This window comes from Gambusia affinis, linkage group LG05 (assembly GCF_019740435.1).
Source record: "Gambusia affinis linkage group LG05, SWU_Gaff_1.0, whole genome shotgun sequence".
Classification (NCBI taxonomy): Eukaryota; Metazoa; Chordata; class Actinopteri; order Cyprinodontiformes; family Poeciliidae; genus Gambusia; species Gambusia affinis.
Genome location: NC_057872.1, coordinates 11,656,353 through 11,683,329, shown reverse-complemented (window position 1 = coordinate 11,683,329; position 26,977 = coordinate 11,656,353). Strand labels below are relative to the sequence as shown.

The following is a 26,977-nucleotide window of genomic DNA, read 5'->3' as shown; positions in this document are numbered from 1 at the left end:
AAGTATGTACGACAGTTTCTTTGGTCTTTAGCAAACAAATAAGGTGTGAGTACATGTCTCCTTACTTTAAATCTGTCTTCACCTGTGAAGTTTTTGAGGAAGCACCAGTGTATCATCCATGAGATAAGTAATTTTAGATAAGCTGTTGCTGGCTAACCTGTTCTCTATCTGCCTTTCACCTCACACACACAGCAGCACAAAAAACCATGTTAATGTATCTGTTTCACTGCATGTTATTTTTCACTCTGACTAGCTGTAGCTTATAGCTTAGGACATGGAGCCACTGAGCAGAATATGATACACTTTCTAATTTCACACTCCATCAGCCTTTACTTCCAGACAGAGAGGAAGGGGGAGAAAGGTACAGACATGAGAGGGAGAGGGGGCATGGATGATGGGGAAAGTAAGAAGAGAAAAGAAAGGATCATAGAAAATGGAAATAAATAGAAAAAGCAAAAGGGAAGGTTACATATTAAACCAAGCAATGTGTCACTCAGCATTAAAAAGTTCAGCAATGGAGACTAAAGCTAGTCGGACCATGGTGTGTTCATATTGTCCAACACACACTCACTCATATTTACATCAACTCTGTTTCTTGTGCTCACATTCCTTCTGCAAGCCGCCTGTCCCTGATGTTAATTCAATAACCTCCTTTTTATACATTCATCACAGTATTTTAGCTTTGGTTTCTGTTTTCTCTTAAATGTTCTATTATTTTAATTTCAAGAAATGGATTTGTATTTATTGTTTGTGATGTGCATGGTTTAGCATGTAAAAAACAGAAACAACAACACCTAATGAAATTGGATTATAGCTTAAAATATGAGATCATAAAAAGTATTCAAATGATAAAAGTCTTAAAAAGACCAAATAGTAAACCTAGGTTAATTCAGAAACTAGAGCCAGAGGAGGGATAGGTTTGCCTTCATAACTAACTCATAAAAATAGATTGATTCTTATCTATGCTTTCCACAGTATGTGTGTTATAGACAGCTAGATTTATTAGTCTTTCTCCAAAGATGCTATGACTGATCTCTAATTCATGATTCTGATGACCTCCATTGGCTGTTGTTAATGGTTGTGCAATAAGTGACCTAATGATGTGGAAACATAACAGTATCTGCAAGCTGCTCACATTATTGTCAAGCATCCTAGTAAATGTAGTATTTCTCACAGCCTCTGTGGAATTATCAGGACATAAATAAAAATAAATTATTTTGTTTTTTACTCATTGCAATTTCCAGCTGAATCTTTTTTATAACTAGACAGGTGTTTAAGATGCGGTGATCAAAATTATGTGCCCACTTTTCTTTGTTGCTTTGAAAACATTTGTGGGGAGCCTATACCAATTTTAATCTATCCACATTTGTCTTTATGAGCGATAACAATCTGTTTAAATTTTCTCACCTTACTAAATTTAGCAGTCATTTAATAATTATACAAGGAGTAGAGCAACGTCACACAATAGTGATGAAAGTTGTTTGCAAACCAGAATTTCAGTTCAGTTTATTTACAATACGTCTTCTCAAATTTTTTTTTAAACTAATGTAAAACAATTTCGCAGTTAACATTTGATGCTGTCAATTAGTGTGGCTTGCATTATTAATTTTCTTTTAGTTATATCTTAGATGCTTTTTTTTAGTTCTAGCTCTGTATACCTTGTGATTTAGTTGTTTTATTAATTCATGCCATTTGTGTGTTATAAAAATAACATTTACCAATTTGGTTGAAATGTCTATTATTGTGTTGATTCTGTGAGGAGTGTCAATTCTTACCTTAACTAAGACATGTTAATGATTGACAGTGTTATGTTTATTAAAAGATCCCTGCTACCGTTACTTCAGTGGTTCTAATGCTGTAAATTCAGTGCACACACTTCAAAGTTTGTTGTGCAGTTTTTTCCCCTGCTTGGTTTTAGTCATTTGTATTCCTTCAGTCTTTATATGGTTTGTATAACTTACTGAGAACCATAAAGTTGATGCAAATAAGTGTGAAAAATGGATTCGTCTGATGTAAGATGAGAAAAAGCTGCTTTGCACCATATTTGCAAAATTTTCACTTGTTTAGACCCACCTTAGATAGCGTGATAAATGGGATCCCAAAAGTGCACATCTGTGATGAGTGTGAGCTTGATGAACCCTACTCTCTCAGTTGTTTAACACATGTTCGCTTGGCATGTTGACATTCAAGACTCTAGAGGCCAGTGTGTTCTTCCTTAAATTGGCTAATCACTTCTAACCTTCTACCTCGGCACATTCAACTAGCATCCTGTACACTAGTACCAGATGTTTATCTAAGCTTTTGGTATAGTCAGAATTTTGATTTGCCGTGTTAAAAATGTTGTAGCAAGAAACTGTGTCAAATTGTTTTGGTAGTAATATTGACTGCAATGGTAAAGTTAGGCATACTTTACAATGGTATACATTGCACACTTTACAATGTTCTTTAGAACAACTCTAACTGCGCATTGTTCAAGTTGATACTTGTCCTGCAGTAAATAACAGATTTTTTTTAATGAACATGTCCTAGTCCATCATACCTCACTCTGACTTGCTTATTACCCTGCATAGTTCTGTCTCAGAGTACTGACTTTTAAGAACCCTTGTGAATGAACGTGTGAACACGTATAAAGTGTGATATTCATAGGCTTGCCGTGATAAATGATAAATCAATTAATTGTACAATAAATTAAAACTTTCAACGTCATTTTAATTATCGGCATTATCGTCTCTTCTGGCCTTTTTCTCTTTCTGTTGATGACACTGAATGAAAAAAGGCTCAACTCCGGTGCTCTCCACTGACCCTCCCTTCCTCATTTCCTTAGTGTAATGCCCAGCGCACACTGCACCCTCTTAGAGCTGTCGGCCGAATGTCAGTCCATTTTCAAAACCTGAGAGACCACACATGAGCCAACAGAAATCCTAGGTATAACAGTTTGATCGGATTCGATCCAACAATGGGCACAAAATAATAGCCACAAGTCCAGTTAACTAATTTTAAAACCAGGCTTTAATCAATGCTTTACTACAATCTACCTGCAAAGCATGTGGCTCTAGTGTCAGCGTAACGTCCTGACTGAATGAAAATCATTATGACCTAACAGCTGAAAGGTTACCGGGTTCATCAACTTCGTATTAATTTCGCTCCAACTCCTCCCCTCGTCATTTCTATATTCTTTGCACGAAATGTTTTAGAAACATTAATGTTGTTTCCACATATCATCTCCAATATCTGCTGGACTTCGGGTTGCACCGTTTCAGCTGTTTGGGATTCCCCTCGGTAATTTCCCCTCAGAAAGCAGGAGGAAAATCCGTGCTTTCTGATTGGCTACCTGTCACATTCAACAGGCTGCGTTAACATCCCAGTTAGGGAAAACCCCTGATTTAGATCGGAGCGGCCACGATGATCTACCGTAACACACCACACACTACAGGATGATCACAAGCGACAATCTTAGAACAATCAAAGTTCTAAGATTGTCATAAGGGGAAAATGTAGGTGTGAACTAACTGTAGTGTGAACTATTGCATCAGGTAGTCGATGTGCCCATCTTCTCTATTTAAATCTAATGATTACTGAAAGGCAATATGGTTTACAGACATCATAATCTGCACTCTTTTGTTTGAATGCAGTATTTAATTACACTTTGGTGTTTTTATTCAAGTACATTTTTGTTACTGGAGACTGAGAATCCATTTTAGTTTTGATTTTGGTTGTTTTGTTTATTTTATCAGTTCCAGTGTTATGTGTTCTTCTGAAAATAAAGTGTATCTATCTTTGGCAGGAAATCATATATGCATTATTATGTCATTTCCATTAAATCAGTGTGAAAAGGTCTTCAAACAATATTACCGTTTATCGCAATAATTTTTGAGATAATTAACCGCTCAGCAAAATTTATCGTGACAGGCCTATATATTCACCTTCACGTCTTATAGAAAGATCTGTAAGCTTTTTGCAGTAGTCAACAATAAAATGAAGGATAGAGCACTAGAGAAAGAGACAGGCAGCTTTAAAAAGGCAGTCTTCACTTTGCCATTTTACCTCAGATGCAGAGGAGCGATGTAAGAGTGTGAGAAAAGGAATGGTATATAAGTGGGTGATTTGGTAGGCTGAAAGATAGGCTGTGGTCTTTAATGTGTGTGTGTCAGAAAAGAAGCAAAGTGAAAGATCTGTCATCTCAGAAGTAGATAGAGATATGATTACATACCAGCCAACATCCACAGTGATGTGTGTGGGAGTGGAGCAGTATGGTGGAAATATGGATCGAATTTTCTTTAGAAGTAGGGTATGATGACTGTGAATATGTGGACCTTGGGGAAGACAGCAACATAAGTGGATGATAACATATGACTTGAGAGTAGCGGTGCAAATGACTGATAGATGAACAGTTAAAAAGCTGCATGTTTGAAAATACTAACAGTACAATAGCACAGTGGGTATATATTAATTATTAGTGTGCTGATATCACCTAGCTAATGAGCAGGAGATCTTCAGATTGAAAAGTTGGATTTACTTAGAGAGAATAAATATGTTATTAATTTATCCACCAAAATGTTTTACTATTAAATCTGCTTTCAGATTGGTGTCCTTTTTTCTAGTTGATGCAATAAAAGCTTTAAAGAGCGGAGCGTATATTTTCTCTATATTTGTTTGCTGTGTACATAATAATTGAGCCTCATGCTTTTCTTTAGCATGAACATAAGAAGTAACCTTGAAGTTACTCTGAGGTATAAATTAGTTTGTTTCTTTAGACATATTGTCATGTGAAATTGCAACTTGTCCGTGACATGACAGCTTTATTAATTACCCTTTATGATTTTGCCGGTTTATTCCAGAAAAGAAAGACCCTGGTCTTCCTCAGAGATAAATGGCTTTTATTGACATGGGTGGATTCTTCCTCATCTGTCCTCTGTTTCTGTCTTTCACTCTCCTCCTGTCCGTTAGTCCTTCATTCACAGAGACAGCACTTCAGGCGGGGGGTGAAGGGTAGTAAATGAATCTTTTCGGTGGGACACAATAGTAGAGAAGGCACTCACCATCATGGCAAAGGACAGAAAAGAGAAAACTCCTTCACCTGTTCACATCCTGAGATTAAATTAAATGATAGAAGAGGGAGGCCAAAAAATGAAGCAAGAATGAAGGACAGTGACTGAAGTAGATGGAGAGATGAGAAGACAGCGAGGCAGCTTGGAAGCCATCAAATAATCAGCTCTTTTCAAAGCATACTTCTTCAAGAAGGCCGAGAGAATCGCTGAGAAAAAAATAAAATGGTTCTGATCTTACAGAGGAGACCAAACCCACAGTTCGTGTCAAACACAGCATTACAAAAGAGAAGGGCTTGAAAGTTTACTAGGAAAGAGCAATACTCATGTCCGGCCTCAAAAGGACAAGATATGACAAGCCTCTGCTCAAGTATTGAATTTTGTGGAATGTCTTTTCCTACTTTCGCTCTGAGCGAGAGTTGTTTTCATTTTGAATTTAAAGAAAACAGATTTTCAATGTGTAGGATTAACAAGGAGCTTATTTGCACTTCATTATCTGGACATCAACATGTGGATATATTTTTTTTAAACAGAGCTTTTTCCCTTGCTTCAAAAAATATAAACTCTTTGTCTCGACAATCATCACAATTTAAATTAAAACAGGTAAAGTCCTGTTTTAATTTAACAGGACTTAACTAAACTTAACTAAATTAAGTTTAGTTAAGTCTTAAGTTTAGTTAAGTCCTTAATTTAGGACTTAACTAAATTAAAACAGGTGTTTTAATTTAACACCAAAATTTTTGATGTTTCTTTGGGAATAACACCAAAAATGGTGTTATTCCCACCATTTTTGATGGTGGGAATAACATCAAAAATGAATTACTGCAAAATACAAAAAAAATATCTTCTTAAAGACAATTGTTTATCTTTAAGAAGCCCCTCCCATCTTCCTCTTATTACCTGTGGTGATTTCACCTGGTAGAACTCATTACGTCTGTAAACAACCCCAGTCAGCATACTCAATCAATGAAACGACAACCTCTTCACCATGGGCAAGACCAAAGGGTTGTCTAAAGATCTGCATGGGAAATTGGCCCAAAATCCCTGCTGCAGTTCATCAAACCTGATCAAAAACTACATTAAAGTTTTTGTAATTCCAAATATTAAAAAAACAAAAAACAAAATGGATGTGGACTTAAGTGGTGAAATTTGCATTTTTAAATTGGATAAAAGCGGCAAATTTAAGTTATGAAATGTATTACACTTGTAAAATAAAGTTATAAAAAACTTTGAGAAAACTTTGACACAGAAAGTGGTGCACCTTTTGTGCATAACTCCAAAATCTTAGTAGAAATAAGACGGACCCCCCGCCTCGTCTCCAAGCACAGCTTCTAAGTGCATAAAACATGGATGTGGTCAGCGTATTACCGTCCAGCAAAGACCCTGATTTCTTGCACTTTGCATCATGCAATATACACAAACACTGTCTGAAAATAAGTTACATCTTTAGTATATTGTTTAAACTAATCACATACACACGTTGAGATGCTTGTACACACAGCTTTTATAAAGATACACCCTGATGCGCCCCCCCCTCCTGGTGTGCCTGGCAGAATCCGACCTGCCTAAGGCTGTTTGCAGCTCATAAAGACAATACACAAGCTTGCCTGACGCACACAATGAAGCTTTTTCAAAATCTCTGTGAAGACGCAACTGTTATGGATTGTTGCTGTGATGTTGCGTTATTCTCACTCATTGTCAAATGTATTGTCAGGACTGGGAAAAATTCAAAGATTATGTTGCCTTTCTGGTTGAGATACAATTAATCTTCTCAAATCTATTTTTAAACTGTTTGTGCTCAAAACCGCAAAAGGTTGTGCTTAGTCTTTGAATGTTTGTTTACCCAAACAGCAGAAAAAAATAGCCTTGTTATCAGAACAGCAGGCAGAGCTATTTTAAGGGTTTCATTTAGCATGTCAAAGCATATTACATGACCTGCACTTCTGAACCAAAGTCACTGTAACTGGGATAAATGTTATGCCATCCGAGTATCAGTCAGCTCTATTTTCAGAAATATTACCCAACATGTCGAAAAGCATTAGAAAGGCTCATTCTGTTACGTATATTTTGAATGCCGGAGGGGCTTTAAATTTATCTTTAAATGAGTTTGTAAACCAAAGAAGAAATATCTAAATTAGAGGGAGTTTAGGAAATGACTGTCAAAACCCACAATATTATTAAATGCATTTTAAAGAGTTATTTTCTAATCAGGCTTTATTATTGGTATGTTAAAAAACAATCTCCTTCTAGATAAATTCTTTATCAAGAGTCAAAATTGTTTTCTGTTGACTTTCAAAGGCACAAGTTGTTGTTTTTTTGTTTGTTTTTTTACCTACGCATTAAATGGATATATCTACAAAAAAATAACACTTCATCTTAAAACACTTGAGTGCTAAATGTTTTCTTAACATCTCAACCATTAGCACAATTCAAGTCAATCAATAAAGTTTGAATAAAATCAAAATCCAGAGAATAAAAGCGGGTTTTTATAAAGTATGAACGTTGACTGAAGTGGCGCTTGTAGTTCCAGTGCCCAGTGTGATGGCAGAACTCGGATTCAACCTCCAGATGACCATCGAAACCAGGAGACATTAGATTACGCACAAGCTTGTGCACAAGTCATATCCAGGAGGAAGTCGTGAGGGTGTGCATTCAGTAGTTGAATCAAGTTAAGTAGAATCATTTAAGCTCATTGTTTATATGTAGTTACTGTGGCTACAGTCAGTGATTTTTATCACTGCGTAGAAAAAGTTACTTGTATTCTGCGTGATATATGATGGCAGAGTGTGGTTCTCTGCTCAGCTTGTTGAATATTAATTACACCAAATGAAAATTAAATGGAATGGAATGTGTCAACGTATAAAAATGTGTTGCAGTGGGATTTGTTTACAGTGAAAAGCCTAGTGCATCATCTGACACAGACAACAATGTAATGTTTTAAACCAAAGCATATTCATGTATTTCAATTAGGGCTGTTGTAAAAGAATATTTTAGTAATCGAGTACTCTATAGAATATTTTTACGATTAATCGGATCTCTCTCTAACTCTCCCTCCATTTCTACCGTTCGCTCCAAAATCGCTTCGCAGCGCTTCCGACAGCAGAAAAGTTGTCGTACTCCAGCAAAATTCAACAATCCTTATTTGTCCCCAAACCCTGACAAAGCGGCGTACAATTCAACACCATGCTGCTAGCACCTCACAACAACTCGTAGACGGGAGTAAGAGCGCTGCCCACCACAAATAATGGTCCGGGCGGAACACGGTGTGCTACATAATAAAACATAATTTAACGAAGCTTCCAGGCAGATAAATTGTCCTTGAGGAATTTTAATAGTTGAGGTACTCGAATCATTCAAATGGTTGAGTATTGTCCAAACTAATGTCTGTTGTCAGAGCTGAGAGTTGATGTTCATAGATGTTGTCCATGGCAACAAATGCATGACACACTTTTCATATTTTTTAGTTTGTGAAAAGAATTCTAAGTCCGGTATCCTTTTGTTTTTTTTTCTAGTACACGATCACGCTTTATTTTGCTATGGTCTACAACATAAATTCCCAATAAAGTACATTGAAGTTTGTGGTTATAACGCAAGACAATGGGGAAAAAAGTTCAAAGGGCGTGAAAAATATTCACCATATTGTATAGTTCTCAGTTTATTTTCACATTAAATTTAATTCCTTTGATTTTTATATTGCATCTTACATGCTTATGCTCTGGATTGATTATTTTTTTATTAATATTATCCTATATTTATTATGGATCAATTCCAAACTAATGTATTTGAGTGTTGGTACGATCTGTCTTGTGAAAAATATGATTTCAGCAAAAATAAAGAAACCAACAGGCACTGAGCTGAAATTCACTCTCCAGGGGAGAGGAGATTTGTATGTGCTGTAGATTACAAGACTTAAAAAGTACGAACTCAATTTAGATCCCACATCAGTGTTTTCTTAGAGTACCAGGAGCTGACACAACTTAATCAGCTGTTCATGGGCAGGATGCATGGATCAGATCAGTGTCTTAGACTCTGCATCAGTTCTGAAGTCTGTTTGGGGTTTGAAGAATTGCTGACAGTCAATTCAGCAGGGAATCACTATCCCATCATGTTTACCTTTTGGTGTGTTTTTTCTCTTTTGCTTAGGCTGAGGTTTTTCACTTGGTTTGTTTTTTGCAGCATATGGTTTATACTTTTGTGTCCTCTCAAAGTTTATATAATTTATCCAGATATCTGCAAATCTTATATCCATGTTATGTGTCCCCAAGTGTTAATAATGTGCTTGAAAATATCTTGACCTTCCTTTAGTGGCACAGTTGAGACCAAAATTGTCCATACCCTTGGCAGATTTTTTTTTATTTGCCAATGTGTTTCTTGTAATTGGTATTTATATAATTTTTTGACTCAAAATCCTGAACTTAAATGTAATAATCTGTAGAAGAAGATTAACATCGAGTGCTAGACGGGAGGCCTTCCTCATGACTTAAAACTCAATGTAAATTGTCAAAATATCAGTGGAAACATGTAAAAATCTGGTCAGTAATTATAATAGGAGTTTGATTGCTGTAATATCGACATATATTCTACTTATTATTGAGAAAAAGGTGTGTTTTCAGATTCAGTTTAACAAAATGTCAATAAATTCAGATTATTTTCTTGTCAATTCTGAAACAATGCAAACAAATTAAGTCAATCATAAATGTTGTTGGTGAAATTTCCATTTATTTCACATAAAACATCTCCATTCATGCATTTTTGTTTACTTAGATTTGCTCACTGAACTCTAAACCCAGTAGTGGCATGAACATGAAAATCTTGTTTGTTTTTCTCCGTATTCAATTAAATATTTTACTCTGATGCAAAAGTTCATGGCATGCAGTTGTCCCTCCCACTAATGTTGTGTTTTTGCCACATCATATTTGTACTTTTTATGATATTCTAAAAGGATTTTTTTTCTTATGCTTAGCAAAAGCATAAAAAAAAATAAGTAGCAAACATTTTAATAACATACTTTGTTGGAAACATTGTCTGATTATGTAAATGGATGTAGGATAACGGTTGAGTGATAACGTTTAGATTGGCGTAAGATGAAGAAAACTGAAAAATGTGCACCTCCACCACTGCTTCTTTTTGTTTTGGCCTTTTGATGGCTTTATGTTCAGTCTAATGGCTAGAAGTTTATGATTAATATTCCATACTGAATTTGTCTCTACTGTCCTGCTCATGAACTATTGCTGCAGCTCACACAGTGATCGTCACTTTAGCTTTGTTGTATCAGCCATGACTAAAGAGGCTACTGCAGTATCCATTTACATGCACACACCCACGCACGCACACACGGACACGCATCTGTGGTTTTTGTGTGTCAAGAGCAACAGTGACAGCTGGTGAGGATCATGTGAGAAATATGACCACTGTGCATTATTCTCTGGCTCCAGTGAAGTGCTGTAAAATGTCAGTATATTAGTGAAAGATACACTCATTCCTGAAAGGTACACATGTGGAATGAGAACAGGAGAGAGGGTTTTTTTTAATGTGTTTTTAAGAGACAGAAAGACATTTGAGAGAGCCAGAGTTTTCAGGAAAAGTTTCTTGCTGTGTTTGCCAGTCTGGTACCCCTAGTGTAGTGTTAGATGATTTTCAGGGGGGATTATTTTGGTCTGTTCCACCGCTGTGAGCAGAGAGACAGAAAATATTCACCACTGGTCTACACTGGCACACACACACTCGATGATGCTGCCTTCCTTTCTCACAGACAAATGCACAAACTCAGCATGCCAGCTAGCAGGTGGTGAACTATCACTGAAAGCCACATCTCTCATTTTTCCTTCGCTCCCCTTTCTTCCTCTCCTTATTTCGTCTCTTTTTCTACGCCCCTCTCCTCCCATCTCTTCCCACTGTGCTGACACGCACCTACTGGCACTTGGATTTTCACTTATCCTCCCTAGTAGTAATAGATTTTAGACTGTACTATTCAGTGAGTCTCCAGGCACCCTGTTGTTAAAAGACACCTGCAGAGAAACAGATAAATAAAAGCATCAAGAAGAAGGTAGTGTATTGAGCCTGTCAGCAAGAAGAAGGATAATAGTTTAGTTTATCAACTTTTTAATTATTAGTACTATGCTCTTTGCAACTCTTTTTTAAAAATTATTATAATTTTTTTTTAATCAAAATATTCATGTTGGACTTTTCCTAAGTAAGAGAAATAACTAGACTGAACTCCAAATTTGGATAATTCATTTACCTGCATCTGCTATCATCAGAAAGCACTTTAGTTTCTTTTTTTTTTTTTACTCTCCAGGCATTCAGCCAGTACTTAAAACCTAACAATCACAGTGAAGAGGTTTAGTCACAAGAACTTCTTCCACTTCTGTCATGACAATCCCTTTGAAAATTTTTCAAATTTCCTTGTCTGAAAGCACCACGGTAGTTTTCCAAGCATTTTTCTCAACAAAAAAAAAAAAACGATATCGCATTTCCACGAGGCAAATCCTGACATTAGAAAAAGAGTAGATGTGTCACTCAGAATCACGTTACTGACTCTCTGTCCGTGGATGTGTCACTAAGGGAGCGGTGGTCATAGGATCCACCCGCCATTGTGCGACTTCACAGAGGGAAGCATTCATAATGAAGCTGTGAAAGGAGGAGTGGGTGACAGGGTGGTGTTTGTAACCATAAGTGAGAGCGAGAAAAACAGAAGAAATGTCAAGGATAGCGAGACAGAGGGCAGACGCTGAGCAGCTGCTCGGACATCCAGCCATGTGCATGCAACACGTGCAGGTGTGCTCAGCTGCATGCTGATACAGACTCCACATACCAGCTGGTGTTGAATAGGGGTTGATAAACCAGGTTTGTCGCTTCTCTATGGTAGTTCACATGGCAAATTTATATGAAAGAAATACTGTACATTTCAGGATGATTTTCAAGTTTTCTGTTGTTTCTATATCTTAGTTTTATATTCATGCTTCCTTTTACCTTTTACTTGCTCTCTGTACTTTTGATTATCCCACCGTGGGAATAAAGGATATTTTTGTTATCTTTATCTCCTTCCATCTCTTTCTCTCTCTCTCTCTCTCTCTCTCTCTCTCTCTATATATATATATATATATATATATATATATATACAGATTTTATATCCAAATATAAAACCTGCTGTTTTTGTTGTAAATCAGAATAAATTCTGATATTTTACTGTGTTATTGTGCATATTCGTATCTTCAGATGAGTAAAAGATTTATTTGAAAATTTATTTGAACTTTAAAATTCAGAAAGAAATCTTCATTATGATGATTTTAATGCCTGGAAAAGGGGTTTTTTTAATGCATTTTGAATTCGTTCACAGATTTTATAGCCACAAACTTAAATGTTCATAGTTTTGAAGTGTATAACAAAATAAAAAGTGAGTATTATTCAACCCCTAACTCAATATGTTGTAGAATCACCTATGGCTGCAAATTGTACATCTCTAGCAGTTTTGTACTTCTGTTAGGTTTTCCTATTCTCCTTTTCAAAAGACCTCAAGCTCAGTCAGATTGGATGGAGAGGATCTGTGAACATAAAACATTTCTTTCCATAGACCCAATTGGATTTAGGTCTGGACTTGTCCCTGACACATAAAGATGTTTTGAACCCAACCGTTCCTCTGTAGCTCTGGCTGTATGTTTAGGTCCGTCGTTCTGCTGAAAAGGTGAACCTTCACACAGTTTATAATTTTCACAGCATAAGAAGCTTTTTTTTCTAGAATTGCATGTGGTTTAACTCCAACTATTTTCCCCTGAACTCTGACTAGCTTTGCTGTTTCTTCTGAAGAAAAACATTGTTCAAAATGATATGGAGTATTAGATTTCTCCTGCATGTCGCACTGTGAATGAAGGTTAAATCCTTTGTTTTGTTTTTATCTGACTAAACACCTTCTTCCATTTATCACCTACATGGCTTACAAGAAAAATCAAGATTCGTAGAACGCATCATTAACAGCTGTCATGTATACAAGTCCTCGCATTTCAGTGGCTGAATCTCTGATTAATATCGTATGGCTTGTTTTAGTCAAAATATTTTTGACCCAAAAATATGGAAGGAAAAAGATGTCTCTTTTAGGTCTTCCTATTCTCAGATATGGAAGGAAAAATATATCTCTTTGTCCTTCCACATCATAATCATGCATTACTTTGAGCAGATCTTGCAGATAAAATCAAAATTCCTTTTGAAATATAAATTTAATCATTTAATACTTAATCTCTTATTTAAAGCATCATGAAGAAATTGAATGGAAAAATGTGACAGATAAGAGAGCATAGAGGGATTAAATGAGTCGATCCCTACGGGTGGGTATCAGTCAAGCCTCCCACAATCATCTATACAGTAAACGTAAAGGCTATTCTAGATATCTGGATCGATTCCTCAATACCACTGTGCATAATTTACCATATTGAAATGCCATTTTACCAACTGTCATCCAGGAGATGCCCAGAAGGCTCCTCAAAGTAATCCACATTGATTTCCACTCCACCCAAACAGGTTATGTGTCGCTGCTCTCATCCAATTTGTTTAATGCTCCAACCAAAATGATCACATCCTGTGCAGATTTTTTTGTATTATTTAGTAATCACCTGGCATAGCTTTAGCTGTCACCACAGGTTCCCACTTTCATGCCAGTAGATGAAATTAAATAAAGTTCTGATCAGACATAATAATGAAGAGGGTGTGAGGCTTAAAAGCAAGAATTGTAATTAACATGGAAACTGAATAATTTTAAAACAACCTATACTTGCAAACTGTTTGGATTTGCATGACTTATTATTAGTGACAGGCCAGGTATTTAATAGCCTCACACCACAACAGACTCTGCGATAGATGCACTCGTAAATCTCAAGTTCAGCCTAATGTGACATAAACTCTTTTTTGTTGTTTTTTTGGCCTGTAACAAAGTGCAAAATAACTGTTCTTCATCCTCCGAGCTTCTCTACCCGCCTCAACATCCACCCTCTCATCATCCTTTATTCAATAGACAGCACTCTGCTGTAATCAGATCAGTGTAAAACTGCATTAACTGCGAACATAGATGTAATTGAAATGCACTCATTTGCATAAGCAAATGGCTGCTTTCACAATCGCTTTCGTTTAGGAAATATTGAGTGAAGCTCTTCATAAAAAACAGCTAATTTCAGAGTGGAAACAGATGTTAAAATTGGGATGGTGGGAGTATGAGGACTCTGTAAGTATGAGTACTCTAATATTACACTACTATGTCATTGAATATTAATATAAAGTGGATCATTGGATGTATTTTTAAATGTAAATAATGATTAACAACCATTATTTATAAGGAGCAGAGTTCTGCACATTCTTAATAAATTTAACTAATGATTTAACTAATTTGTTGTTCAGTAAACGTCCATTATACAGTGCCCTTGTAAACCTATGAATAACTCTGCAATAACAGTTTTAAAATACAGGGATCTTAAAATCGCATGAAGACTATTTTGTATTTTTTTCTATTTTTTCTATGAAATAGTTTTTCTAAATACATTTTTGAAAAGAAGTCAACATTTAGTTTGTTTAACAACCAAAGTCAACCATGATTGTTTGTTTTTAACGCATGGAGGAAGTTAACTCGAACGTTAACTGGTTTCTCCTCGCACTGATGTCGACAAAAAAAGTCGTCTGGCTTCCTCCGGCAGTCCAGAAACACCACTGTCACTTTAAGTAGTCTCCCTAAATTGGCCGGAGATGTGTGTGACTGCGTGTGTGTCTCTATATTACCCTGTGATGGACTGGTGATGAGCTCTTTTCCAGTGATTTCAGGAGATGAGTATTAGTTCCCCCACAGACAATCTGTCATGAACAATGGTTACACAGTTTGATGACTGGATAATCTGCCTTACTTGCATGTCTGTGTTTGGTGACCGAGTTGTTGTTAAAAAAAAATCTGAAAGCCAAAATCTGGCTTTTAGAAAAAAAGGTTTGGAATTAACCAAATTTTTTTAGTGTTATGTTATTGACTTAAGAACTTTTATTTTTACACATCTACGCCAATAATGCAAGTTACTGTACTGTACATTTAAATAACACGTCTTAGCAGTTCATCTTTCTTCTCTAATCATTCTTTTCCTTCGCTCACTGTCACCTTTTCTTTTCTTCATCGATGGCCATCTTTGAACTGTACTGGAACATTTAGATTAGACAAAGATAGCGCTTAATTTATGAATGTGGCTAGCTGATTGTAAATTTGAATTGCAGATACACTTTGCATACGAGTTGCATTGATCTGTGTCCACGAGTCAGAGTGAGACAAGAAGCAGGGCTGTTGTGTGTATGTCAGTGTATTTAGCACATGTCAGAAGGATATTGCACAGGATGTTGAAATTCAGTTATCTAAAATGAGTTCCCAGTTGACCGCTGTATTTACCTAATGAGCAGGAAGACTAAGGTTGTGCAGCTCATGTTAGTGGTATCTTATCTAGCATTCAGTTTGATTACTGTCAGGTCAATATCAGAAGCTGCTATAGGAATCTTTATCTCTTTGAAGTGGAGAGCAATCAGCAACACTCCCTATCAAGAAGCCAGTAAAGTAGCACATTTTAAAGATAAATGCGTGTGTTTCTCTCCACAGGAACATATGGCCAATGGAGTCAAAGGAGCTGCTTCTATGCCACCTGACTCTGCGCTCCTGGTCGGCTCCTACAGTCTGGACAGAGAACTGCTGAGGAAACTGGGGATTTGCGTTGCACTAGCAGCCGCCGTCTTGGCCTTTATTATTGAGAAGCTCTATTAAATGTACTGAATCAAGAAACACCGACAAGTTTGAAGTCTGAGAAGATGTTTTATTTAAGCAGGTTTGGCACAGGTTTTGTGTTTTTGATTGGAAATGATTGCATCAAATTTTTTTGTCTTTGCTCACTTCTTGCATCCTGAAAGTTTTTATGCTTTGTAGCCATTTTACAGATAAACCAAGAACACCTGAAAGTCCTATTGCATTTTAATGAAAATGAAATGAGCAAGACGTCTTCAGTCCTTTTACATTCGTTTCAGAGTATTTTTATTTTTTTTTTTACAACCTAAACATAGTACATTTTTAGAGCTGCAAGATAAATCTCATTCAGGTTGTGTTTACAAATTTACCTATGGCTCAAAATATTGATATTTGACTTCCCTTCAGTAAAAAAAGAACAACAAAAATAAAACTGTAATTATTCATGTTTAAAATAAAAATGTGCACTGTTGTTTATAATAGTTTCCTGCCAGTTTATTGCTGCCAGACACAATCATAATAATTTGTTTTATTCTGTACACCCTGATCTTCTTTGCTCTCTACAGGAGAACAGTTTCATTTGTTCTCTGCCTGTAATTGTGCTTTGCTGATGTTTACCTTTGAGATTTCTTCTTCTGTGTGCCCTTATATTCCCTTTTCTTTCCACCATCATTATAATACTACTTTATGATCCTGCAATAAAACCAAAATGATTAATATTCTGGATAATTTATGGCACAAGTAGATCACAATTCACTTAGGGAACAAAATGTTGAGACCCAACACATCAACAGAAATATCTTGAAGCCTAAATGAAACACAATCTAATTATCAGTGATTTTGATATGTATTTGGTAAACATCGAAGGAAGCAGGTGAAAACCTGCGTAACTCTGTAAAGAATTACTTGCACACCTTGATTTTTTTCCCCTCACATTTTGTCCTTGTACAGTTACAAACCTGAGAGCATTTCACTATTCGTTCACTAGTCACATTTTGTATCTTTGTTTCGGTCTCAATACAAACACACGTCACTCTTATTTGTAAAAATAAAAAAAGAGAACCACAAGTAATTGTCCTTCCATTTCCAACTATGCACCACACTGTTTTGGTCCGTCATAAAATACACATAAAACCAACTTAATTCCAAATGTGGGGAAATAAGAAAAAGGTCAAGGGAAACAATTGCTTTTTAAAGGCACAGTTGCTTGTACAGGTAATGGTTGTCTTTTTTTCCCCCCACAACTGTAACGTCCAAAATCCTCTAATAAAGGTCAAAATCAGTTTATTCCAAGTAAAACTGCCAAAGTACTGATTGATTGATTTACTGACTCACTGAATTATTGATTATCTAGTTGCCGTCATAGATCAAGTCTGCTTGTGGTGCTGCCTGCTGTCTGTTCCGAGATACAAATATCCCAACACAAGCTGTGGAATCCCATCAGTCAATAATGCATGCCCCAATTTCTGTTGTACTGCACAGCGTCTGCTCTTTGTGCCGTCGTCTGTGTGTGCGCACAAACTTCTGTCCTCTCCTTATATCCAAGCAGGTGAGACGTTGATCTCGTCTATCTGCCAGCAGGTCTGGCTGCTCATCCCTGCACACGGTAATATGGTGTTGTGTTTAAGTTTGTCTGATGATTCATTTAGTCAAAAATATGAGCGCATGTAGACATGACACATCAGTCAGAGAGTCCCCTCTTTATGTTTGTTGTTTTTATGCACACTTTATCTCAAGTTAGTAAATCAGGCTTGCCATGCATTCAGTAAACAGATATATGCATGTTTTCAAGCTCCCCCCACCCGTCTGATGCAGGATTTTCTCTCTTACACAAACACATTTACTCACATCACAGTGAAGCTCTGGCTTATATGGGCAAATGATGCACAAAGTTTCACTCCAACACGGGCGCCCAATCAAACGTTCCGTGTTCCACAGACAGACACGCGGTTCTTGTTTTGTTTGAGCAAATGATTTGTGTAGCTGTGAAGCTCGTTACATCCATCCAGCAGCGCCTTACATTACTCCGCGGCTCTCCATACAGCTCCTTTGATGCTTTGTAAGCGCATTTTTCTGCCTCTCTGTGTGTCAGTTATGCCGCATTGTTCTCTAGTGAAATATGGATGCAACAGCACCCCCTTATATTTGGGAGATCATTGCTTACTTTGAAATATTGAGGCAGGAGCCGTCGAGAGGAGATCATTACTCAATTTGTATCATCCACTTGAGTTGCTGCTAATAAAAGCAGGAGTTGTGGATCCTCGTCTTGTTGGCAGCTGTTGTCAATTTGTCACCTGTGAAGTGGTGTGAAACTTTAGACGTGGGGAAAAATTAAAAGTAGGTGGATCATTTAGTGGGTTTCCTTACGTCGTTCCTCGTTTTGTTGCCGTTTAATTGAAATTAATTAAAATTTTAAAAGTGTGTTAAAGTTATATTGGTTAGAATAGATAATTACACTAATAGGGAAAAAGAGGTTACATTTAAGTTGGGGTTTTTTTTTCCAGGAGCTAAGCTGTGATGCATAACTGAAGCTAGAAGAGCTACAAATATCTCAGCTGATTTTAAAGTTGGAAATAGTTATTTAGTTTTTGAAAAACAAAACTTAAATATTTCAGACCATCATTGCTATTGAAACATTAAAATCATAGTTACATGGTCAATAGAAAGACACATGCCTGTTTGCTTACATCCGTCAAGCATGTCACTGTGTTTCCTTTGTCAAGTATTTCTAGTTTATCATCACAATTTAATTTCCTGTTAACACGCTTTAAGTAAAAAGATGCCACAATTAAAAATTGAGTGATCTGAGAGTCATCCTACAGTACAGCTACACTAATCTGAAACTTTCTACCATTACCTTTCGCCACACAGCAGAAAAAAAAAAAAAAACTTTGTCTAAAGTCCCTAAACAATCCACCATAATGGCAATTTGTATGCTTACTTTGCAGAAGAGCTGACTCATTTTTACTAAACCAGACAGACCACTGACGGTCGAGACTAGTGTATCTCGACACTCTAGATATGCTAAGATTAATCTATTTTTTTTATTATTTTCAATTTACTTCATATAAAACATGATCCATGTAATCTTCCAGATTATCATTCAGAATGTGCAAAGCTCTGAAGGATTGTTCAGCTTTTTAGGTTTTCTAAAACTTCTGATCACTGTGTCAGCTCACTCTACAATGGTTTTTCTACAGAGGTTTTATTTACAGAGTGGTGAATACTCTGTAATAAAACTCCACAATATTTCTCTGGATGATCTGAAGACGTTTCAAATCAAGCATCAGCAAAATTGATGCCTGATAGATTTAGAACGTGCACCGTTGTGCACACTGTGTCCACTATACAAAGTAAACAGTTATGGCTCTCATTTATCATGCATACATAATGTGAAACTTTACATAAACTGAAAAAAATAATGACTCAGATCATTTTGTAAACGGTCACTTTTAATTCCCCACAGTTGCATAGTTCAGAGGTGACATCATTTTATTCCTCTGGCGTTTTCAGTGAAATCTGAAGGAGTTTCTTTCGAGCCGATCTTCTCTTTCAGCTTCTTGTTACCCTTTATACTGAGCCGATTCAAAGTTCAGGTCAGCACAATTAATTTTAGATTAAACCTCAATTTCACAGATGATGACTTGGCGTCACATGAATGTGCGTTCACATATTCATAAATACAAATTGACGCCTGCAACAGGACCGAAGTTTGAGAAAATCTGGAGCATCTTGACACTAACTGTATGCTCACGGAGATTCTCATTAGCTGCCGTCTAAAGCTGTGACCTTTTCGTCTTTGCCTTTACCAAGTAAATTCCTCCCAATCTGCAGCATCTGTCACCGTTTCTGCTCCTTGTGTGTTTACCTAAATATGAATTATTCATTTGACTAACAGGAATCTGAACATCAGAATAGAAGATGCTGCTGGCTTGTCTTATGTGGAAACGAAGGGGAAAAAAAAAAGTGCACACAGTCTGTTCCTTAACGAATGTATTGAAGGTTTGCTGGAAACAACTGACACAATTACTGTCGTTTGTCAAGCTAGCTCCAATTTATCTCAGTCGGTTTCCCCTTCTGACATTTAGCATGCCTCCAAATGGTTTTACTAAAATTATAGTTGTTTTTTTTTTTTCTCTCTCTCTGTCTCTTTTACCAGAGGTGTCACCAGCATTTACAGTATTTATAAGCCACTCAAAGCGGCAAAAAAATTAAAACGTTGTACTGGAAGTGCAATTAAATCTACTTTTTCATTTATTTTTATTTTCTCATCGCATGTATTTCATTAATTGACCCAAGATGTAGTCAGTGACATCCATGGGCTAAATCTGAACATGTAGTATGGGGTGTGAGTGTGTGTGTAAGGGAGGAGGCCTGCTTTGCTTCAGGGCAGACACACACAAAGCTCAGTGGACTGACAGTACCTTACAACCAGGGCCTGTTTGAGACTCTGTCTGTTAATAATGTGTGAGTGTCTGTGGGCATTTTCAGCAAGTTTGCCCTAATTTGCAGCTTCCACTGAGACTATTTGGCCAAGAAGGAGAGAAACAAGGACGTAAGTCTGATAGCTCATCTCTTTCCGTTAACAGATTATTACTCTTGACGTTGACGCCCAGCAGTAGGAAAAACCTTGAGTTAGCTTTTGTTATCACATTGCACGTGAAGCATGCTGGCGTTCTACACACAGGTTCATCAAATCACTGAAAAACCTTTTATTTTAGAGAATATTTCAAAGGGCGAAACCCATATATTACAAGCCTTCATTTAGCTAAAATTGCAAATAAATGTTGTGGCCATTAAATTATTGGTACCTTTTACAAAGAGGGGGGAAACACAACAAGACGGTTGCTGAAGAAATTGACCGATGACACGTATTAATGGAAACTTGAGCGGAGGGAAAAAGTGTGATGTTTAAAGTTGCATTTTATTTCTTGTGTTAAACCAGTCCTAAACTAGAAGCATCAGAACGTCTTACATGGACAAAGCGACAGGAAAACCAAGTTGCCACTCAGTACTCCAAAGTCATCTTTTCAGATGAAATGAAATTTTACATTTTAGTTGGAAATCTAGTTCCCACTTTACGAGAGTAAAGAGAAACAATTCAAGTTGTTTAAGATCGCTAATGATTCGGTTCACTTCATGTGATCAAGTCCAGATTTAATGCAGGACGTCCCTCTGCTGACAAACTCTGTAGTAATCCAGGTTTATTTTTCCATCAGGACTTCCCACCTGCACAGACTGCAAAAAAACCCAAAAGCTGGTTCAAATCATCAAAGACGATAGAAATGAAGGACGTGTGATGAGTCTAAACAAGTTTCACTTTAGAGTTGAATTGCTAGGAAAAAAAAGCATTTTTCAGACAGGACTTTTGTGAGAGGAAACGGTCCCTTGGTTCTATTTAACGCTCGGTAAAACGATTTTACTTGCTTGTCAATATGTGCTGCTAAGAATTTTTCCAATGACCTAACGAAAAAGCACATTTTCACTAGACTGGAGTAAGGCTCAGAAATAGTTCTTATGTCTCTTTTTAGGAAGACTGCTGCCGTCCAATTTCTTGCTCAGAGACCCAAGTGCACATGCTGGATGCAAATGCAAATCCACGTTGGTGTGACCAATTAATTTCTGCAATTTTGGTGACCGGCGTGCTTTATTGCTTTGTGTCTTTGTACCTCCCGCCTCCCCTCTCTCTCTGTTGCACACTGCCTTTTCATTACATAGGCTGAGTTCTGTTGGCTGGGTGCTCTGCACCTCAGTGCTTTCTGGTACTGAGGGGAAACTGTCTTGGCAAGCATATCCAATCCTAATCATATATAAGTGTGTGCGTGTGTGTCTGTCTTTATGTACACGTACACAAGTCTTAATGCCAGCTTGGCCAAGCATTTAGTTTGGTGGCCCTTGTGCCTGCATTCAGTGATTGCTGTGTTATTTTTTATCTACACACACACACCCTATTGTCACTGCAAAGCAAGCTGGGAATTCGCAGCCTGCAATGTGAGGAGGAGATTGGCTCTGCTGAGTGTCTTGGTGACTTGCCAGCTCTAGTTTGTCTTTGTGCATCAGTGTGAGCTCGTTGTTTTGTGCTTGATGGACTTGCATACATCTTTGACTTTGAATGATTAGGGTTATTTGTAAAACCAGTGGGACAGACATCTAATGTAAATAATTTAGCTATGCAGCAGGAGTTTTTTTTAATGATTATTATTTTTTTAGAACATCTTTAAACGAATAAACAAGTTTGATGATTATTTAGTTTTTCACCATCAAACTCTCATCAGTGCTCACATCATTCAAGTGAGCACTGCCAGCATGTGACTCATTGCTGCAGGAAGTTTTAAAACTGTGAAAATCACTGGCGTTAAAGCAATCGTCCTCAGCGAACACAAAATCTGAGAACTACCAAACACACTTACACTAACATGTAGCTGCTTAAATGACGCCTACAAGGTCACAAACAATCACTTGACTTAACACAGAGGTTGTAAAACTATTGTTTTTCTAGCTTGTTGTTGCTACCAGCTGTACTGCAGTGATGATGTTTATATGTTTGAGCTGCAGAGCTCTTAATAGCAGGTTGGTTGCCATGGTAAACTTCCCCCATGCATTGTCAATAGATGAAGCAATGATATATACCTAATAACATAGCTGATGTTTCATGAAAAAAACCTTTACATTTGTGAAAGAAATAACAATACTGTTTTATTACAACCTTTGCGGATTATTTCTGGTTTTTGATTATTATTTGACAAACACTGAAAAACTTTTAGAATTGAGGGTTTTTTTCAAACTGCTGCCGTCAAGATTTTCTACCATATCTATAGCTTTTATATCACCCAGTCAAGTGCAAAGAAGGAAGGTTTGGCTCAACATGGTTCCCTACTTCAAATAAAATCTGTTTTGTTCTATAAAATGATCAGCAGGGCAAGTTGCCGAAAAGGTCAAAAGTCACTTCTTTGCAAAGTGACAAATGGCCTAATGTGGGTTGTAAATTTCTGATTGCAAGGGTGTTATTAAACACCAAAGTGTTTAATATAATTTGCTGCTTTGCTGATTTGATTTAAAATGAGAAAACCAAATTTTGTACCAAATACAATTTCAAGTCTTTATAGCTTGGATCACATCTCAGACTTTCCTTCATACGTATCTGGTTATCTTGTTATATTGACTTGATAGTCACAAGTAGCTTTAAAGCACCAGCTACTCACTGAAGGAAAGGTCTGCACTTGAAGACCTTTGCATGTGATTGTCTCACTGAATCAAATTAGAGCTTCCAGGTTTAGCGTGTGCTTGACTAATCAGCACGGAGCTGGTTGAGACCTTCCTGCTGGCACTCTTGAACATTTTGAACAGCTAATGAACAAAACCTCTGCCAATGTAAAAGTACTTTTCCAACTCTGATTTAGACTGATCCAGAAACTTTTCAGTCAGTGGAGAAAAATGCAATAACACAAGCCATTCCCCAGTTGGTCATAAATTTGATAGTTAAAATTTCAGTTAGTTCATCCTGTCTGGATGTGTTACTTGGATTAGGTTGGAGGGGAGGGCAATTTTTATGCTTTTCTTATGCCAGCTACAATTATTGTTTTTTTTGTGATTTAAAAAATATATCCATCCATCCACAAATTGGTGACAAAAACTGATTTTGGGACATCTCCGAGAGAAACCCAAACATGTTCTTACAATGCTGCATGTTTTTCCTCAGTCTTCTCAAACAACTAACACCTCCAAGAAACTTACTTTTCAGTCTACCCACATTGGTAGTAATCGAGTTAGAGATTTCTGGTTAAGGTTCTGTATATAAAGTTCTGACCTGCGCTGCTCGTCTCGTGCTTGACTTGTTATTTTTCTGTCCGTGTTGCTCAGGAAGGCAGCGCTTACCTGCTTCAACTTTCCCCTGTGGAGATCCAATAAGAGCCCACACCTGCCCATTGTTCACACACATAATGGGATATCTAAAGTACTATTAAGCCTCGATAGGAGGAAGTTGTTTTTACATAGGCACCTCCCATTGTGAGTCCGTCTGTGTGTGGGAAAGGGTTGAGCAGTGACATCGTAGGGATGACTTGATTTCAGAACGAAATTATTACACACACACCTCTTTCATGGATGTTTTGCCTTCTGTCTCCTTTGGTAGAATTTTATTATTATTTTAGTTTCAATTAAGGCTTTTGATAGCAGTTTTTTCTTTGTTTTTTTTCCAAGGCAGGCAGTCTCTCCAACACAATGCATGACAACAATCGTACATACAGCACTGAGGAGTCTTTCACATGGTGGCCTTGCAGTGAGAAGAGTTGGAGATAAGAAAATGAACAAAAGCGAAAAATAAACACAGCTCCCAAAATGCCCTCAAGATGTTTTCATCACATTTTTCATGTCATAGAGTTTTTCCTTTCTGTGGCGTTTCTATCTGCTCTCCTCTTTGTTCATCGTCTCTTTACTTTACTCCTTTTATACCTCCTGCTCTTATTTTTTCTTTCTCCTCTCCTGGCCAGCCTCCCTTCTCTTGTTGACAGCTCCAGTTAATTTAATGTCAGCTCTGTCAGCTCGCCTCATCACCACGAGACAAACAGATCTGAGTGCCGGAGAGTGCGAGAGTGACAGAATAGAAGGGCGCAGGGAAGAAGGAGAAAGATAAAAAAAGGAAAAAAAAAAAAAAGCCAAACAAAATGAAAAATCGATAAATGCGTAAGAAAAGAAACTATGCTGGCTATCTCCGTCTCTCTCTTTCTCTATCTCTCTCTCTCTGCCCACAATCCTTCCCACAATCCTTTGCCTCTTACAAGAGAGGCAATTACAATTTCACAGGTTGAAATTAAAATTCCCTGTGGTACTTGTGTGTTTCTGTGTGTGTGTATTCCATGAGATACAGCAGGCTGTCAAAGTGATTTCAAGCTGTTTATAGCCTAAGCTCACAAAATGGATCCTTGTGGAGCAAAGAGAGGGAAAAATCTAAATCTGCCCTCCAACCCCCGTGTCCTCCCCCCTTTCTGTTTTTTACTAAAAAAAAGAAATCTAATTCCTTGAATATTAATTGCCTGGCTGAGCCTTGACGATCAGCTTATTTGTTTATTAGGCTGCAATAGAAAAGCATAATCCCTGTCTCTTTGCCTTTTTTCTGCCTCCATTAATCTCTCTTTCTGCCCTTTTTTGCTCTTTCTCCCCATCGTCCTCTTTGATGGAACATATTCATTTGCATTTTATTTCCAAGGTAATAATAATAATAATGATAATGATAATAATAATAATAATAAAAATAATAATAAATTTTCCTTAGTTTGTGTGGTTGTGTCAACTGATATCAAAGCTCTAATATCTGATTTCTCATGCTGCATTATTCACATCCCTGAAGATTTATAGCCCACGTCAGGTTTCGCTTTCAAGCGCTGGAGTTGAGCTCCCATTATAACAGTATCTGAGCATTTCAGTCAGTTTATCCTTTTCTCCTTAAGTTTCTGTCTAGTGATACATGATCTCTCTAAGTGTTCCTGTTGATCATCAGTTTTATTGGGTATCAACTGCATACTTACCCAAAGAAAGTCAACTGAGTCTCCTTTGTTTTATTACGACATGATATTTACAGCTAGGGACTATACATTGTCACGGTGAAATCCTGACATTAACTTGGCTGATCTGTAAAATTTGAAAACTAATCTTCTTAGTCAGCAACTTCAACTTTGGCTTCTGGAAGAGCATCAAGATGAAACGTAAAAAGAATGATGAGCATTCGTTGACTGACTATCAGTCATCGAATGCTAATGCTACGTTTTGTTAAAATGTCTGTAAGTTATTGCCCTTACAAAATTTGATCTAGTTTTTCTGCTTTGAGTGGTTTTCATCAGATTCAAAGGAATTTAATTTCTATGTAAAAGCTAAAGTGTAGTCATCTATAAAAGCTATTTAATCCTGTGGAGTCCCAACGGCTTAATGGCTCATTCTTATTTCAATGCTATGTCCTTCCCAGTAGGTAGGAATGGAAATTTAGACATACCAATGAAATTATCGACTTCACTTATTGAAACAATTTCTTTATCATTTTTCTAATAGACTCTCATCGAGTTAGGAAATAAACCCCTTAAACTCTTTAAATTATGCACCATGCTGTGCTTGATTCGAACCAAATTTAAGCTTTGTGTTCTTTGGAGCACATCTGCAGTGACACCATTTTGGATATGTCCTAAATAAACTAGAAGGGTGTATGTCATCATGCAAACGCATATCACCGTCACCATATTGGAATTGAGGAGAATTGTTAGTCAGGCAAATTAACAATTCAGAGAAATCGTCGGTACTTAGCAAAATTTAAGTTTTTTAGCTTTGTGTGGTATATTATTATTCAATCATCAAAAATGCTGCAAAAACAGCTGCTTTGATTCTTTCATGCATGTTTGAGGAATCTTTGAATCTCCTATGACAGTCGTTCAGGCTTGCCTATATGCTGAGCTTGCCATACAAGCTACTTCTTAGTTCAATGCTCCTAAGCTCGATTGTTGATGGCATAATTAAAGGCATTGTTGTAATGGCCCAATTTCAAGATGTTCAATTGAGAAGTAAATTTTTTTTTTTGTTATGTCTGAAATGTACATAATTTTCACAGCAACTGACTGCAACATAGTTACTTTATGCGATAAAATGGCACTATGTGAGGACTGGAATAATCTTGCTTTTATTTCACTGATATTTTTTTCATTTTGGTTTTGTCTTATGTAATTACATATGTACAAACAACTCAAAAACCATGGCCGGCAACTGTATATTTACTATAACGTTTGCAGTAGTATTATTGAAATCAGTTTTAAGTTTTACTATGTGAGTTGGCATTATGCCATGGATGATTGTCCTAAGTCTAATTGAAAATAAAAATAGATTGCAGCAGTGCAGTTTGGTGAATCAAAGGTGTGAAGATAAGCTGAACATGTTTGAAGTCCAGTTACAGCGCGAGCAGGTTTTCCTTCCCCCCTGCATGGACAGATGGAAATCCCTCTGCAGCTGGATGCAGAGTGATTACAGACTGCTGTGCAGCAAGTGGAAATTACTGCCGCTGCTCTCCTCTCATACTCTACCCCCCTCACGTAGACCTGGGACTTTAGCAAGGTTGACGAGGTCACACCTCAAGCAAAACCCCGCTCATTCATTCCCATCTGCATTTTTTTGTCGGCTGTCCCCACTTTGAGAAGTTTAAGGGCTCTCC

At 37.0% G+C, this 26,977-nt stretch overlaps 1 protein-coding gene across 1 annotated transcript in view; it reads left to right on the top strand.

Moving 5' to 3' along the window:
* The window catches only part of cdkal1 (CDK5 regulatory subunit associated protein 1-like 1), a 186,802-nt gene extending 170,293 nt beyond the window's left edge, over positions 1 to 16,509 (top strand). The window contains exon 15 of the mRNA XM_044117411.1: positions 15,655 to 16,509. Within this exon, the coding sequence (XP_043973346.1) occupies positions 15,655 to 15,816 (162 nt within the window). The 3' untranslated portion in view covers positions 15,817 to 16,509. The remainder of the gene's footprint in view (positions 1 to 15,654) is intronic.
* The last annotated feature ends 10,468 nt before the right edge of the window (positions 16,510 to 26,977 follow it).